The sequence below is a fragment of the Centropristis striata genome, chromosome 4 (assembly GCF_030273125.1).
Source record: "Centropristis striata isolate RG_2023a ecotype Rhode Island chromosome 4, C.striata_1.0, whole genome shotgun sequence".
NCBI lineage: Eukaryota > Metazoa > Chordata > Actinopteri > Perciformes > Serranidae > Centropristis > Centropristis striata.
Window position 1 is genome coordinate 20948742 of NC_081520.1, and position 16969 is coordinate 20965710.

The 16969-nt window shown below is 38.9% G+C and overlaps 1 protein-coding gene across 3 annotated transcripts in view; it reads right to left on the bottom strand.

Moving 5' to 3' along the window:
• usp32 (ubiquitin specific peptidase 32) overlaps positions 1–16969 on the bottom strand; it is a 60449-nt gene that overhangs the window by 35133 nt on the left and 8347 nt on the right. For all 3 annotated transcript variants that reach the window (XM_059330714.1, XM_059330715.1, XM_059330716.1), the window contains exons 2-5: positions 12957–13084; positions 5961–6066; positions 4786–4904; positions 1323–1482 (exon numbers count right to left, since the gene is read on the bottom strand). In XM_059330714.1, the coding sequence (XP_059186697.1) occupies positions 1323–1482; positions 4786–4904; positions 5961–6066; positions 12957–13084 (513 nt within the window). The remainder of the gene's footprint in view (positions 1–1322; positions 1483–4785; positions 4905–5960; positions 6067–12956; positions 13085–16969) is intronic.

Below are 16969 nucleotides of genomic sequence, written 5' to 3' on the forward strand. Positions count from 1 at the left end.
AATCCACCACAGGATTTTACATTTATACATTTACAAGTATATCGATCAATCTCTTCCACTTTGAGAGCTAAATGACAGCAAACACCTCACATCATGTTTTTCACAGTTGGTAGATACTGTATTATAGAATATTTGTTATCCTACTGTGTCATTTTTAATTACCGCCAACATGCTTTCCACTAGGACATGAAGTAGCCAGCCAGTGTGGAAAAATAGCTGGCTAGGGGGGGTCCAAGGACAGGTTGATCATATTTAGTTTGGCCCACGCACATGGATACAGAGCGATCATATGGGGGCGGGACTGATACAGACGGGTAGGCATGTTTCTATATCATGTTTTGAAGCGGAGAAGTGAGATGGCAGCTTGATATATTCAGTGCGTGTGCCAGTGTGTGAATGCGGGCGCATGTCTCGGAGGTCGGGGTTTAGACTTTGCTTTAATAACTTTATATTATGAATCATGTAAAAATACTTTCAGTAGCTTGAAAACTTAGCGCAGCACATGAGAGTCTGGCGGGAAAGACTAGAGCCGCCAGACTCCAGGTAATTAATGGGAAACCCTGAGTACCTTACGCAAAATCTAAACAAATGTTGATGTTGGAGATGGGTACTGTTTGAATATTTTCTACTGATACCATATAACTTTTGGCAGATAAGTGAACATTATCTTCTTCTTTCCTGCTACTTACTTGGACACCAATATCAAGTACCCGATAATAATTCTAGACACATTTAATCAAGGAGATTGTAAGATTTCAGTCAAGTATTCTGCTTGTTCGCTATATTCTCAAAGAAAACAGAACTGGGCTTACAACACGCTTATAGTAGAAACCTGCAAGGACCTCAAATGTCCACAGTTTTTTTTGTACTGCAGTTTCCACCATGTTTACCCATTGTCTTTATGGTTAAAGCAAAATGTTTATTCCCAAAACCAATTCTATGAGGAATGTCATACTCAATTTTAAAGAAGTGCTGTTTTCATTCACTATACACTTCTATTTTGCAGGGCGTTTTTTGTTTTTTTTTCTCAATGAAACTCAACACTTCCTGCACCGACATTTCACATTAAAAGTATTCCCTGCCAGATAGTGGTGCAAAGAGTCTAAATATAGAGCATGCGTAAATTGGTATTGACTTTTTTAAGTGGGTGAAATACATTGCCATCTACTGAAGCTGATACACCAACTATCATTTTTATATTATAGTACAGGCATACCAGGCATTTGTTAGTGGCTAGCCTTAATCTGAAGACTGACCTTACATATTTGCCTATGTTGACAATTAATGCAAACATACTGATCCGGAGTGTTTTCGGGACTTACAGTGTGTGACGCCAGCAAGGGTCTGGTAGAAGGTGGGCGTGTCGCTGTCGTCTGTGAGTGTGACACACACTCCACCAGACAGAAGCCATCTGGAGAAAGTGAAGGCCTCCTTGTTCTGTAGCAGCCAGTTCCTGAAGCGCTCATAGTTAACCTTGTCACCCTGCCACAAAACACAGACACCAAGCAGAACACGTTTTTTTTTTTTTTTTTTAAATGGTCAAAAATGTCCCTTAAAAATACCACATTAAGAAGAAGAAGATTACTTTATTAATCCCACAATGGGGAAATTCAACCTCTGCATTTAACCCATCCTTTTTTTTACACACAAGTGAACACATCATGCAAGGAGCAGTGGACAGCACATTACTGCACCCGGGGAGCTGTGCAGGGGGGTTAGGTGCCTTGCCCAAGGGCACTTCAGTCCTAGACCTGTCAGTACCGGGATTCGAACCGGCGACTCTCCAGTTACAAGCCGGATTCCTAACCTCTAGGCCACGGACTGCCACGACCCACGGCACCATGACCATCAGGAACATCATAGAAATATCCATGCTGTGATTTGGTTTCAAAAGCTTTTGACATTTTGAAGATTTCTGTATTTTCGGTAAGCATTTCTGTTCTATAAACAGCTGAGAAACCCCTTATTGTTTTATATGTATATAGAAAAGTCATGGATCCCCTGAATGCTCTAGTTCTTGAGTGGTCATAAAGTTTCATGAGGCTGTGATTATCCTACAGGTCAGCTCATTTTATACAGTGAGGTCAATATTGAAAATAATGCTCTCACTGTAATGAAATGCTACTATGGGGACGAACATCATCCTCATTGAATCCACAAGAGTCTCAGCTTTCAAGTGATATCCAATTTAAGAATTTAAGACTGTTTAGGCAGCACAGGATGCAGAAATATTCAAATACTGCATGCAAAAAAACCTGCATGGTTCTTGCCCAAAATTGCATGACAGTAGAATAATGTGGTAGACTCCTGTCCTGACTCAAAACTCTTTTGTCCCCCTGGCCATCAGACTGTACAACAGCTCTCAGGCAAGGAGGACAACAGACAATGGGCACTTTCATTCTCTGTTTTTGCACTATGTTCCGATCATCTTTGCAAATGTTTCATTTATCTGCACATTATTTAATTTCCTGCAAATGTTCAATTTCCCAGTTGAGTCACATTTCGCTGCAATGTTTAATATTTTAGCAAAGGTTTAAATTTAAATTCTGATTTATCATAGGTTAATTATTTATAGGTAATTAATGTTAATGCATGTATAGTGTATGTTCAATGTATGTTTGAATGCTGCTACCGGATGCTTGAATTTCCCTCAGAATAAATAAAGTAAGTATCTATCTATCTATGCATCTATCGATCCATCCTTCCATTAATCAATCCATCTATCCATCCATCCATCCATCCATCCATCCATCCATCCAATGAAGGATGAGCATGTCTGTAAAGGGGAGACTCTTCTACACTAAATACTAATTAAAGGCTAAACTATTAGGTTAGGGAGATTTTATTATATATAGAGGAAATTAATTGTGTAAAAAGATGGACCAGTTTATTTTCCAGGTAGCAGACATGTCTTGAGAACAGTTGTAGGTCTGCTGGTGTTAGTCATTAGCCAAAGTATAATAAAGTGCTCAACAGTGGCTGGATGGAAGACTGTATTTTTAAATCAAGGTGTATAAGAAGGAAAGGTGATAGCTGCAGACATCTGACTGTTCTGAACAGGCTATTAGATACTTGGTTTGCCTTCAGTCAGCATGAACAGCAGCTCCTCTCATACCGCCTCCAGCCTCTCCTTGTTTGGATCGCAGCAGTGAGTGGTGAGAGCAGCCTGAGGCTGTGTGGAAGCCGCTTCCTAAATAGCAGCATGTCAGACAGCCATGGATGAATCCTCATTAAAAACAACAGGTAATGCAGTGTTTGTGGCCTCTTCACCAACATACACTTCTCCGTGAACTATTAACAATATTATCTTTCCATGTCTGAAACATTTTGCCGATATTGACATTGTGTCTTATTGTGTTTCTGTCCGTTTAAATGCATTTTCGCATTATTTGGGATCATTATTACAGATACATCTCAAAATATTAGAATTTCGTGAAAAAGTTCAATATTTTCTGTCAATTATTTCAGAAAGTGAAACTCGTATATTATATAGATTCATTACACATAGAGTGAAATATTTCAAGCCTGTATTTCTTGTATTTTTGATGATTCTGGCTTACAGATAATGAAAACACAAAACTCAGTGTCTCAGAAAATTAGAATATTACATAAGATCAATTTTTAAAAAAGGATATTTGAAACACAAATGACAGGCTTCTGAAAAGTATGTTAATTTCTATATACTCAATACTTGGTTGGGCTCCTTTTGCATGAATTACTGCATTAACAAGGCGTGGCATGGAGGAGATCAGCCTACGGCACCATGTTGCTTTCATAGCAGCCTTCAGGTCATCTGCGCCTGGTGTCTCTCACCTTCCTCTTGACAACAGCCCATAGACTCTTAAGGGGTTCAGGTCAGCAGAGTCTGATGGCCAGTCCAGCCCAGTAACACCATGGTCACTGAACCAGCTTTTGGTACCTTTGCCAGTGTGGGCAGGTGCCAAGTCCTGCTGGAAAATGAAATCAGCATCTCCAAAGAGCTTGTTGAAGCATGGAGTGCTCTAAAATGTCCTGGTGAATGGCTGCTATGTTGACTGTGGACTTCAGAAAACACAGTGGACCAACACCAGCAGATGATGTGGCCCCAAATCACCACTGACTGTGGACTCCAATACTGAACTTTGTCTCAGAAGATTAGAATATTGTGAAACTGAGTTTCCATTATCTCTAAGCCAGAATCTTCAAATAGGCAAACAGGCTTGAAATATTTCGCTCTATGTGTAATGAATCTATATAATGTATTCACTTTCTGAAATGATAGGCAAGAAATATTGAACTTTTTCATGATATTCTAATTTATTTAGATGTACCTGTATTACTGTATGGATGTCTAAAAAAGCTGGAATTATTGAATTAATATTTACACCTATCGTCTTGCCTGAGCTAATTATTTGTATTAGGTTCAGACCCACTACAGACTGGGAACATGCTGAAGTAACAACTGATGCTATAATTTGTTTATTACATATTACATTGTGTTTTGTGCATCTTAGAGAATATCAAATTACAAAATATGGTCAAAGTGCTTTCGTGCCTTCATGTGTGCACAGACAATTGTCTTATTTTTGTTATTATTTTTATTCTTATTGACAATAAGACTGTTATGGTAAGAATTATGGCCAGTAAGCCACTGTTGAATGTTTACATGCAGTCTTTTGTTTTCTCTGCTAAACTGAAAATATATACTGACCCCAGACTCTAATGCTGAGGTACATTAATGTCATGTATTTTAACACCCCTAATGTGTATCCACATGGTGACAGACAGGCCGCAGTAGTTACTGACCTCACTGAAGCACTTCTTGAGAGAAAGTGGGACTTCTCCATCCAGGACCTGCAGAACTGCTTCTATATCTTCCCTGGCAGCATAACCGCCCAGATCACTGGCAAACAGGCTGAAGAGGTCTGTGACACACACAGACACAGACACAGACACACACACACACACACACACACACACACACACACACACACACAAAGTATCAGAAGAGAGTTTAGCTTTATCACAGGAAGACAGGCCTCCTGCACGTAGCAGCAGTAAAGACGATAGCAGCAACGATGTCAATAATGTCCTGATGGATTAGACTGCCTGCAGCACATCAACCTCAGCATTCAGAATAAGAATGAGGAGAGACAGAGGGGAGAGGGGGGAGAGGAGACAGAAAGAGAAACAGACAGGGAGTCATGGTTGTTAAATGATAAAATTCACCAAGAAAGAAAACAATTCTACAAGTATCTACTTTCAGTTAAATTCTAACACCAGTATGTTACGTCTACATCAACAAAGTGAGGTCCATATTTATCCTTCAGGTCAGACAACCACAAAGAGTGCCTTCCAAGGTGCATTTTGGCACAAAATTTTGTTTTGGGAGCGTTAACATGAAGACTGTGCTTTGTAGAAACAGGGTAATATATATTCAGAAGCTTCACATTAATTCAGTCAAATTCTCAGAAATTATTGGTAGAATTCAGCAATGGTTACATAAAATATTCTGAATCTGCTGCAGCCTAAATTGTGCCACTGGCTGGCTTCTTTTCCATAGGTTTACAAAGTACATAAACTGAAATAATTACAGACAACAAATGTCTAAAACTGGGTCAAAACCAGAGTGGTGCAAGTGTGCAAAATTTTAAAAACAGCATTAATGGACACTACTGACACTAAATACAGTAGGGTGGACTCTAGTAGTAAAGCTTATAAATGCTCTAAGTGACACTGTTTGCTGTGAACCAGTTTGCTGATGATGATATATGATAAAAGGTATGTGCGGTTTAACAATGGCTGTGATTTTTGGGAACTGACACCAATTAATTTTGTGCATAGTGCAATTCATATTCTTCAGAGAATTTTGTTGGTTGTAATCATCTGTAGACTGTGAATAGATTTGACATTTAAGAGAACTAAAAATAACAGAACAGCATCAACACAGACTTCCTGTGGATTCATCAGAAACAACTTACACTTGGCCTTCTCCTCATCACGTCCTCTGGTCAGAAGCACCAGACCCACGATCAGATTGTTGAAGTGCAGACCTTTAGACGAGCCTCCAAATGAGGTGTAGATCACCTAAAACACACAGGTCAATGCTTTTATAATCACCTCATGTTCACACAGTCTTCAAAATGATCAATAAGTTAGCAGAAGTTTATTTGATATCCTGACGCACATACAGATATAGATATCCTGGTGCCTGGTGCCTAGTTTCATATTATACCAGTATCTCCAGTATATTCCTAAAAGTGAGCCCGCTATATGAGGCACGAAAAATCACATACATAGAAATAAATACATAAATAAATACACATGGGAATGTACAAATAAATGCGAAAATATCTAAATAAATGAATAAAAATGTAGAAATAAGGAAGGTCAGTGGTTCCATCCCTGACCATGGCAGCCTCCATGTCAAAGTATCGATACGGCCTCCGGAAAAAACAGCAAAAGTACTGACGGACCACCATCCGTCAGAACACTAAATATTGATACTTGGCGGCCATGAATCGATATAATATTGCCATGCAAAATATCGCGATACTATGCTGGATCGATTTTTTCCCCCACCTCTTGTTATTGAGTGTATATAGATAAGCAAAAGGACGCAGCAGCACCCTTGTGTGCCCAGATGCTGCACACCCTGTTACTGGCACAGTCCATCTACATTTGAACTTTACACATCCACTCAAAAACTACACTTCCAATTATTCTCAAAACCTTGTAATTGGGGAACAAATCCAGCAGACTTGGCAGAAATGGCATGAAGTCAAATTCCTCATTTAACCCTGTTGGGTTCGAAGTGGCCAGTTTAGAAATCCAAAAAGTTCCCCTCTTCTCAAAATCTCCCCCTCTCTCCGACAAACATTCCTCCTCAGATGTGTGTTTCTGGGAAGAGACGGGATGATTCATTGAAATAAAATGTGCTGCAAAAGGACAGATGTCTATTTGCACCTCGTAGTATATTAATTAACTGCTGTGTGAACTCATGCGACGTGGTTTAATTTGATTTTTATTTTTGCTCTGTGCTCTTGAAGTGAGACATTTTAGCAATTAGTTTCTCGTTCGTCATTAATGTCTTTATGCACAGTCCTGGAGAAATGAAGTGAGCCCACAGTGGCTTGATGATTACAACTGCATGACTACAGGCATCATGAAACTGCATGATGTAGTCTTGTTGAATTCATTTTAACAAGGTCATTTCTATTCTCTGATTTTTTTTTAAAAATACAAAATATTTAGCAATACAAAATTTGCTACATCTAATGTGAACTGGGACAAATTATGCTTTACATCTTTGGCTCTTAGCAGCCTTATTGCATTGTTGCTTTAAAAGCCCTTTACATAAAGCAATCACTTTAATTAGTCTTTGATAAAAGAGAACTGGTGGAGCAAAGATCAAGAATAATGTTCCCAGATCTTGCCAGGTAAGACATGTGGCATGATTTTTTATCAGCAGTAGTATTATTTTTGCTGATAAGAGTACCACAGTGAAAACAAATGGCTGTAGGCGGTTGCATTTTGCAAAAGTTTTTCAACCTCATGTCATGCCCCAGATCACAGATTCTCTTCAAGGTATTTTACGTCCATTTTTCACATAATGCAAACTAGGGGTGGGCAATATAACCAAAAATATCATCAAGGTATTTTGCACCCTCTGCACGGTAATGGTATATTATCACTGTAGTAGCCTAGCCCATCCCTTTTATATAAATTAAGTTAATATTCGTATAATACAGTTAGTAAAAGTTATGTATCCTTAGGTTATTATGCATTTATTTATCAATTTAAGTCAAGTCAAAGTTTATTTACAGAGCACATTTAAAAACAACCTCAGTTGACCAAAGTGCTGTACAGATATTAAAATATAATAAAATCATACACAAATATAGTAATAAATAAAAAAAGTGATTATTATAAAGCCCATTACAGTATATGAAGTAGTTGGAATTAGCTAAATCTGCCTTGACATTACATAAATGCAGCAATAATAATAATCATATATTACATTGGGATGGAATATATACAGCCTCACAATCTGTATTTTTACTTTAAAATTCACTCTAGGATGGAAAGACAACTATTTCAGACCACAACTAAACTTCTGAAGAAAAGAAAATGCCTTGTTTTTTTGGGCTATTATTGATTTGTCACAGTGATGACAGCATTGCAAAATCCCTGTTGTGGCACAACATCACACAGGTGATGACTATGACACTAAACTATATGACCAAAACACATGAGACTAATAATATGAGGTGGTACTGAGCTCCATTAACTGAAACCAACATGTGTGAGCCTTTTCTATGCACAAAGAAAAAAATAATTTTAAACTCCGCTAATGGCATCACAGCCAGATCTTAGGAGTCTCCTAATGAAGCACAGATTCTATATTTATCCAATACATGAAGCCATCATGTGTGCTCTCTGTGTGGTGGTGATAACCACTGAATCTGTAGATCATCATGCACATGGTACTGAGATTTCTGCATATTAGAAACAATGTGTCTGCGTCCTGACTGATTAGGCCGGGCTTCCTTTGAACTATCAGGATGTTTCTGTTTGAAGCAGTAACCTCAGATCTGGAACACAGTAACTGCTGCCATGGTGACAAAACAGAACTGGAAGCAGAGATGCTGAGTGAGAGGAGAAAGCAGACACATGCTGCAGTGTCCAATGGTAAATGGTAAATAGACTGCATTTATATAGTAGTTTTCTGCCATAACTTGCTACAAGTACAACAACAGCTACAGTCATGGAGAAAAATATTAGACCACCCTTGTTTTCTTCAATTATATTGATTCATTAATGTCTGGTACAACTAAATGTACATTTGATTGGACAAATATAATGATAACAACAAAAATAGCTGAAAAAAAGTTTAATTTAAGAACTGATATCTAGCCAATTTTCCATTGGTTGTCATCAAGAAAACCATGTAAAAGGGCTAGATATCAGCTCTTAAATTAAACTCTTATGAAGTTATTTTTGTAGAAAACAAGGTTCTATAATTTTTTTTCCATGACTGTATGTATTCAGGGTTTCATAGTGTCAAAGTTATTAACCCTTGTGTTGTCTTAGGGGTCAAAAATGACCCGCCACTATGTTTAACATCATAGAAAACCCCCTCAATGAGCTTTTTTCAGCTTGAGATTTGATGAATAACAGGGTATACATCTTGTCTTAGGGGGCAGCCATAAAATAATTTTCTTACAACAAAAAAAACTAAAAACCATTCATGGGGGTACACATGCACGCTTGCTACAAAATTATGTTGACACCTATGCAGTACCCTCAGCCTCCCCGGGAATGTCTTTCCAGGGTGCTGGAAAGCTCCAGCCGATTGTCGAACCTCGGATTCAGGAGGAACAATGCTTTGGGTAGTGACCGAAAGAGCAAGATCGCGGATACAAGTGGTTGAAATGAGCTTCCTCCGTAGGGTGGCTGGGCTCAGCCTTAGAGATAGGGTGAGGAGCTCAGACATCTGGAGGGAGCTCAGAGTAGAGCCGATGCTCCTTCGCGTCGAAAGGAGCCAGCTGAGGTGGTTTGGGCATCTGGTAAGGATGCCTCCCGGGCACCTCCCGTTAGAGATGTTCCGGGCACGTCCAAATAGTGGGAGGCCCAACCGGGGATGACTAGGACACGGTGGAGGGATTATATCTCTCTCCTGGCCTGGGAACACCTCGGGGTCCCCCAGGAGGAGCTGGACGTTGTGGCTGGGGAGAGGGGCGCCTGGAATGCCCTACTTACCCTGCTGCCCCCGCAACCTGGCTCCGGATAAGCGGACGAGAATGGATGGAGAATGGATGGATGGATTTTTAAACTTTGAAATGGGTCAATTTGACCCACAATATAACAGGAGGGTTAACCCATTAAGGCCTAAAGCGCCTGGAAAAAAATGCCTGGAAAACCTATGGGATTTTCAAATGACCCCCTAAAAAGTTTTTCTGGAAATTCAACACCTACTAAATAATAGATTTTTCAGCCTCTGTAGCAGATAAAAATGAAATTCAAAAAGTATTTGAGAGCTGATACCCGTGGCTTTCATACGAAGTTGAGTTTATTTGTCCAAACCTTCAATAAAGTTTTTTAAAAAATCAACAAACTCAGCAAATGTTACATTTGACTGAATAAAAAATCCTATGCGTAATACTAATACATGCCCATTAACAAGATGCAAACATGATATGACCATTGGAAGAAATAGACATAGTTCTCATTAGCCTACTGTAATAATAAAAAAAATGATCATAATAATAATAATAATACATTTTATATATTGCACTTTTCAGGGTACTCAATGACGCATAAAGTAACATAAGACATAAACAGTCATGATTTCTTATATCATCATCACAATCAATCAGCCTATTATTATTATTATTATTATTATTATTAATATTAATATTAATATATTATTAATAATATTATTATCTCCACAATCCACATTATGGCCACAAATATCTCTATTCCTCGGTGAAAATATGTCGTCTAAAAACATATTCCTCATCCATAAATGCCGGTCGATTGGTTCCGAGGGTTCAAAGTCCGGATCAGCAATTAAATCACCGGCGCTGTTTTCATCTCTTCCGTCACTTACTGCTGAGCTCCTCCGCCACTGTGTTCCAAATTATTATGCAACTGAGTTTTTTCCCCAATTTTCCTAAATAGTCGATGCAAATGACAGTCAGCATAATTTAAGTCATCAACCATTAGTTTAATGAATTGTAATGTGATTGGACAAACCTCTCAATGATAACAGTATTTTTTTAAAAATAAAAACTTAAAATGCACTGTTCCACATTATTACGCACGACAGAGTTTTATAACATTTTATAGGTTTTTAAGAACTGAAAATGCTCATTTTTGTATTTTCCAGCATTCGGAGGTCATATTTACTGAAATCAAAAGCAATTGCAATCAAAATCATCTTAACAAGTCAAGTTACATTTTAACATTGGACCCCTTATTTGATAGCAGCTTCACAATTCTTGCATCCATTGACCTTGTGAGTGTTTGGAGAGTTTGTGCTTGAATTTCTTTGCAGGATGTCAGAACAACCTCCCAGAGCTGCTGTTTGGATGTGAATTGCCTCCCACCCTCATAGATCTTTCGCTTGAGGATGCTCCAAAGGTTCTCAATAGGGTTGAGGTCAGGGGAGGATGGGGGCCACACCATGAGTTTCTCTCCTTTTATGCCCATAGCAGCCAATGATGCAGAGGTATTCCTTGCAGCATGAGATGGTGCATTGTCATGCATGAAGATGATTTTGTTACGGAAAGCACTGTTAATCTTTTTGTACCATGGGAGAAAGTGGTCAGTCAGAAACTCCACATACTTTACAGAGGTCATTTTCACACCTTCAGGGACCCTAAAGGGGCCGACCAGCTCTCTCCTCATGATTCGGCCCAAAACATGCCTCGCCACCTCCTTGCTGACGTCGTAGCCTTGTTGGGACATGGTGGCCGTCCACCAACCATCCACCACTCCATCCATCTGGACCATCCAGGGTTGCACGGCACTCATCAGTGAACAAGACTGTTTGACAATTTGTCTTCATATATTTCTGGGGCCACTGCCGCCGTTTCTGCTTGTGAGCATTGGTTAGGGGTGGCCGAATAGAATAACTGATAGAATAACGCATAACTGCAAGCCTCTGGAGGATGCTACACCTTGATGTGCATGGTACTCCAGTGGCACCAGCAGCTTCAAATATCTGTTTGCTACTTTGTAATGGCATTTTAGCAGCTGTTCTCTTAATCCGATGTTTTTGTCTGGCAGAAACCTTCCTCATTGTGCCTTTATCTGCACGGACCCGTGTGTGCTCTGAGTCAGCCACAAATCTCTTAACAGTACGATGATCACGATTAAGTTTTCGCGAAATATCTAAAGTTTTCATACCTTGTCCAAGGCATTGAACTATTTCACGCTTTTCGGCAGCAGAGAGATCCTTATTCTTTCTCATATTGCTTGGAAATGGTCATCTGCTTAATAATGTGGAACGCCCTTCTTAAGTAGTTTTTCCTTAATTGGGCTCACCTCGCAAACTAATTATCACAGGTGTCTGAAATTGATTTCAGTGATCCAAAGAGCCCTGAGACACAATACCATCCATGAGTTTAATTGAAAAACAAAAAATGTAATCTTTATGACACTTAAATACTATTTGCGTAATAATTTGGAACGCGGTGTAGTCGTCTTCGGTCATGATTTCAAAGTTCTGGGAAAGTCCGATGTTGCATTGCGACACTCCCGCATGTATTCTGATCATGTTCTGATGCATTTCATTGTCCAAGAGACCGAAAATAGGTGGAAAAAAATACAAATACCACAAAATGACATATCCGCTGTCCCGGCCTTAATGGTAGAGTGACGCAACATCGCTCCCGGTCTTAATGGTAGATATGCGGTAATGCTTTCCCGGCGTCAATGGGTTAAGGAAGGAATAACTATCCAAATGAGGCTGCAGCAAAAAAGTATAATTATTATTATCATCATCATCATCATCATCATTGTTATTATTATTATTATTATTATTATTATTATTATTATTAAGAATCCATCTACAGCACATGTGCTGGATTCTTTCTCTGGATGTGTTACATTTAATCAGGGGAGGAGTACACAAGTGAGTTTTGGGCAAAGCAGGATTTTTGCAACTCCAGTCCACTTATCACCACGTCACAATGTACTCTGCTGAGAGCCCACTGTAATGCTATCCAGGCCAGTATTGATCCCTACGTCCCACAAGACAATCGACAAAACCATTAAAGTCTTCACCAATTTGTCGAAAGTTAGGGCCACATTCTAGAAAAACATTCCATTTTTAGACTTGATCAAATACCATCCGTTGCTTCCTTTATTGAGGGTCAGGACCGACTTTACAGCATTCTGCATTTCGCTGGAACTTACCTCATAGTAACCATCATGGCCATGGTACATGGTGTAACATTACTGTAGCTTACCTCTGCAACTTTATGGGGAACTCCATCTCCCAGCACTTCCCTGTAGAAGCACTGCTGGGTCATGTAATAGGTGATGCCGCTGGTTCTCTTGAATGCATCTTTCAGCCGCTTCAGTTCCACATCAGTCACTAGAGAGAGTGAGAGACAGGAAATGAGCAAACATGTCAAAATACATACAATACAACTACATGGGACACTGCATATTGTATAGGAAAAGAGCAAGATGTTTTGGTTTTGTATTTTGGCTGAAACACCCCAAAAGTAGTCTGACAGAATGCTACATCAAGTGGAAAGGCTGCTTAAAAAACTATCTCATACACATATTCACCTCTAAGATTTTGACATGCTGGACAGACAGACACACCCTCCACTAAGCTACAGTTGATAATTGGTTTACAAAAAACAACAGCATTCAAACCACAGAACAGTTTCAAGTCATCAACACCTCAACACGACTGCATCTGACTGATGAGGGAGACACAAATCCAAACTGCAGCTGCACAATCACCAAGTCACCAGATTTGAATTAATTACCTTTAGAGCTGATACAACAATCAAAACACATTATCAATCATAATAATCAGCCCAGAGTAAGCCCATTAAAATAGTTGGCCAATGTGAGACAACAGCACCAAACACCTGATCGTTTCTAGCAAATGGGAATACAGTTAAACAAGTAGGGAAAGGCTTGGTATAGAACTTTTTTTTTAAAACATGGATTTAATTGATTTTATTATTCAGATTTGGTATAATGAAGTTTTATTCTGTTAACTGACTGTCGAGTAGAGGTGTGAATCAGCGTATCAGCCCCACAATACGATTTTATCCTGATACTTGAGTCATGATACGATATTATTACGATTTTAAGCATTTCGCAATATGGTGAGTGTTGCGATTTTTATATATATATATATATATATATATATATATATATATATATATAATTATAATCAAATTCAATCAAGAATTGTTTTGTCAAATAAGAGAAAATTCTCAGTCTATTCATCTCACTTCAGTCTTTTTATTTCTCCACAATGAGAGTCAAACCCACAGACTGACCAACAAAGTATTCAGTCAAACTGAACTGAACTGATATCAAACATGTATGGACGACAACAACTGCAGCATTTTATCAAACTTTCAAAAACTTTAAGCTTCACTACTCTCAATTTTTTTTAATGAAAAATAAAAAAAGCCGAACTTTGCAGCGTTATTTCGACACGATATCCTTAGATCTTTTTTTTTTTTTTAAGATATTTTTTGGGGCATTTTATAGCTTTATTGACAGTAGAGACATTTAGAGTGAAAGGGAGAGACAGAGGGGAAGACATGTGGGAAAGGGCTCCGAGCCGGACTCGAACCCGGGCCGCCCGCTTACGAGGACTGGGCCTCTGTGGTATGCGCTCTACCAGGTGTGCCACCGGGAACGCCCATTCTTACATCTTTTAGTTTCATATGATACCAGTGTGTCCAGTATATTCCTAAAAGTGAACCCACTACAGCCTCCGGAAAAAAACGGTGAAAATACTGACAGCCGTCAGAACGCTAAATATCGATACTTGTCGGACATGAATATTATGATATAATATTGCCACGCAAAATATCACGATACAATGCTGTATTGATTTTTCCCCCCACCTCTACTATGTAGGAGTTGCCAATTGCCAAAGGAGTTAAAACTGAAACTATTCTATTGTAATAGTCTGTATATTGATCAGCAATACAGAACCTTTACTAGTCATCATCTTACTTATCTCTTCATATGATACCAGTATCTCCAGTATATTCCTAAAAGTGAACCCCCTATGGCCTCCAGAAAAAAAGGCATGTCATTTTAGGAGTGACAGCAAGTTAACTATTTAAAAAAAGAAAGAAAAACAGTAATGTACTGGTGTATATAGCACTCACAGTGCGAAGGCTAAGTTTTAGAGCTGAGAAATAAAAGTCACACCTCAGTGCGGTTCTGCTCCAGGCTAACAGTAATCAAATTGGTGAAACACACATTCCCTTCAGTTCACACACAAGAGTTCCAAGGTCTTGCCGTGTGATGGCTTGTGTTTGCATAGAGCTGTGACCATCAGCAGCCTCTGCCATGGAGCACTTTATACAACAAACATCCAATTGTCCTATGCTGCCCTCTGCTAAAGGCTTCCACTTCAGGTCAAAGCTGTGTCGCAGCGTGTTGTGATACGAGACCCAGTAGCAACAATGATCTCGCTCGCTCTGCTGCAATCACACATATTGTCACCACATCCAGATCAAACACTGAGGGACTTTTCCAGAAACAGCTGCACACTATGCAATGAGCCGAGCCACTGACCGAACATTAATACAAACTTCACAACTGATGAATAATTCAACTAAGTCATTCATCAAACACACCCAACATCTGCTGGTTACAAATATGGCTAGGTGGCTCTACTCTGCTTTGTATGAATATAAATAGAATGCATTTATGACTTTGGACTGATGATGAGACAAAACAACAATTTTAGGACTCTGATTTTGGGCCGAAGACTATTTTGTTGTCATTTTACAGTCTAAATGACTGTTAAGAAAATCAATTGAGTCTTGACTTGGGGTGTCACGATGTATTAATATTACCAATATATTACAATAATAATAACAATGTTTAACATTGGAAATATTCTTATAATGTTGACACACATGATAATATGTGTTGTCGTTTTTGTGTGCTTTTGGACATTTATGGTCTCCCCTGCCCAACACTGGTATTTAAAGTGGAATTAGCAAAAAAAAAACTTACAGCAAGGAAAGATTCCTGAAGACCCGTTTTTATTTCAGCCTGAACTCATCAGCTCATTTGGAAACAGCCTCACTTGTAGTCAATAGGGAGTTTAGGTTTGATACAGATTCTCAGCTGATGGAATTAGATAGAAATGTGGAGTTGTTGAGTCGTAGCAATACATTAATGCCACTTAACAAAGCTGTGCAGTTACAATACGGCTTACTGTATGTACCGTCTTGCCATGGGAGCCCAATGTGTAGAATACATTGAGGTGATGCAGGAAATCTGAGCAGGAATTCGGTTTTATTTTATTTGTAAGGTCGTTGTTTCTCTCACTGAACTACTGAATAAGAAATGTTCTCTGCACATTAAGCCACAAAGTCCTGATATGCTGACGGCGGCATAAAAGCATAAAAGCCTAGTTAAAGTACAAAAAAAATAATTCAATTCATTCCTTAAGCCATACACATCCAGTTTCATGTTTTTCTGTCTTCCTTTGTTCCTCTATGGGCTCATTAGAGGTCAGAAATAAATATAGCTTTCTTTTAAAAGGTCAACTCCAACATCAGAAATGTTAATACCATTAACTAACAATAAGAAATTTGAGCATTAATTGATATCAGTTACACAGTTGAATATTGTACTCTTTTTTATTTATTCAAACACAACAGGGGGGCATACAGCATAGAATCGCAATATTTTGTATTTTGAATATATCGATACATGGCCGCTAAGTTTCGATACTTAGCGTTGTGACTTCTGTCAGTATTTTCACCGTAGCTGGCTTACTTTTAGGAATATACTGGAGATACCATATGAAACTATAGGCATCATGTGCGTCAGGATATCTTGTCAGGAAGTTGCTGAAATAACGCTGTAAAGTTAAGCTTTTTTATGTATCATTCAAAAAAATTCAGAGCAGTGAAGCTTAATTTTGTGGACACAAAATGCAGTTACACAGTTAAATCACAATATAGGGGCCTTCCTGCTTTCCCTGGTTACATTTTTAAAATTGTCTAAAGTGACACAATGGGGAAGGTGTCACCGAACAGCAGGGTGTCCACCTTTTCACACTAGTGTGTATGTAGCAAATATGTATTCTAAGTTGCCGTTATCTAGAGGGCAGCATAAGCCAACCAACTGGAGTGAAGGACTGATTAGTGTCTTAGTGCTGAATCACAGGCTTTAAAACCTCGCAGGCAGCCAATCATACATGCAGATCAGCAGAGAGCACAGAGAACGGAGCACCTGTGTGTCATGTAAG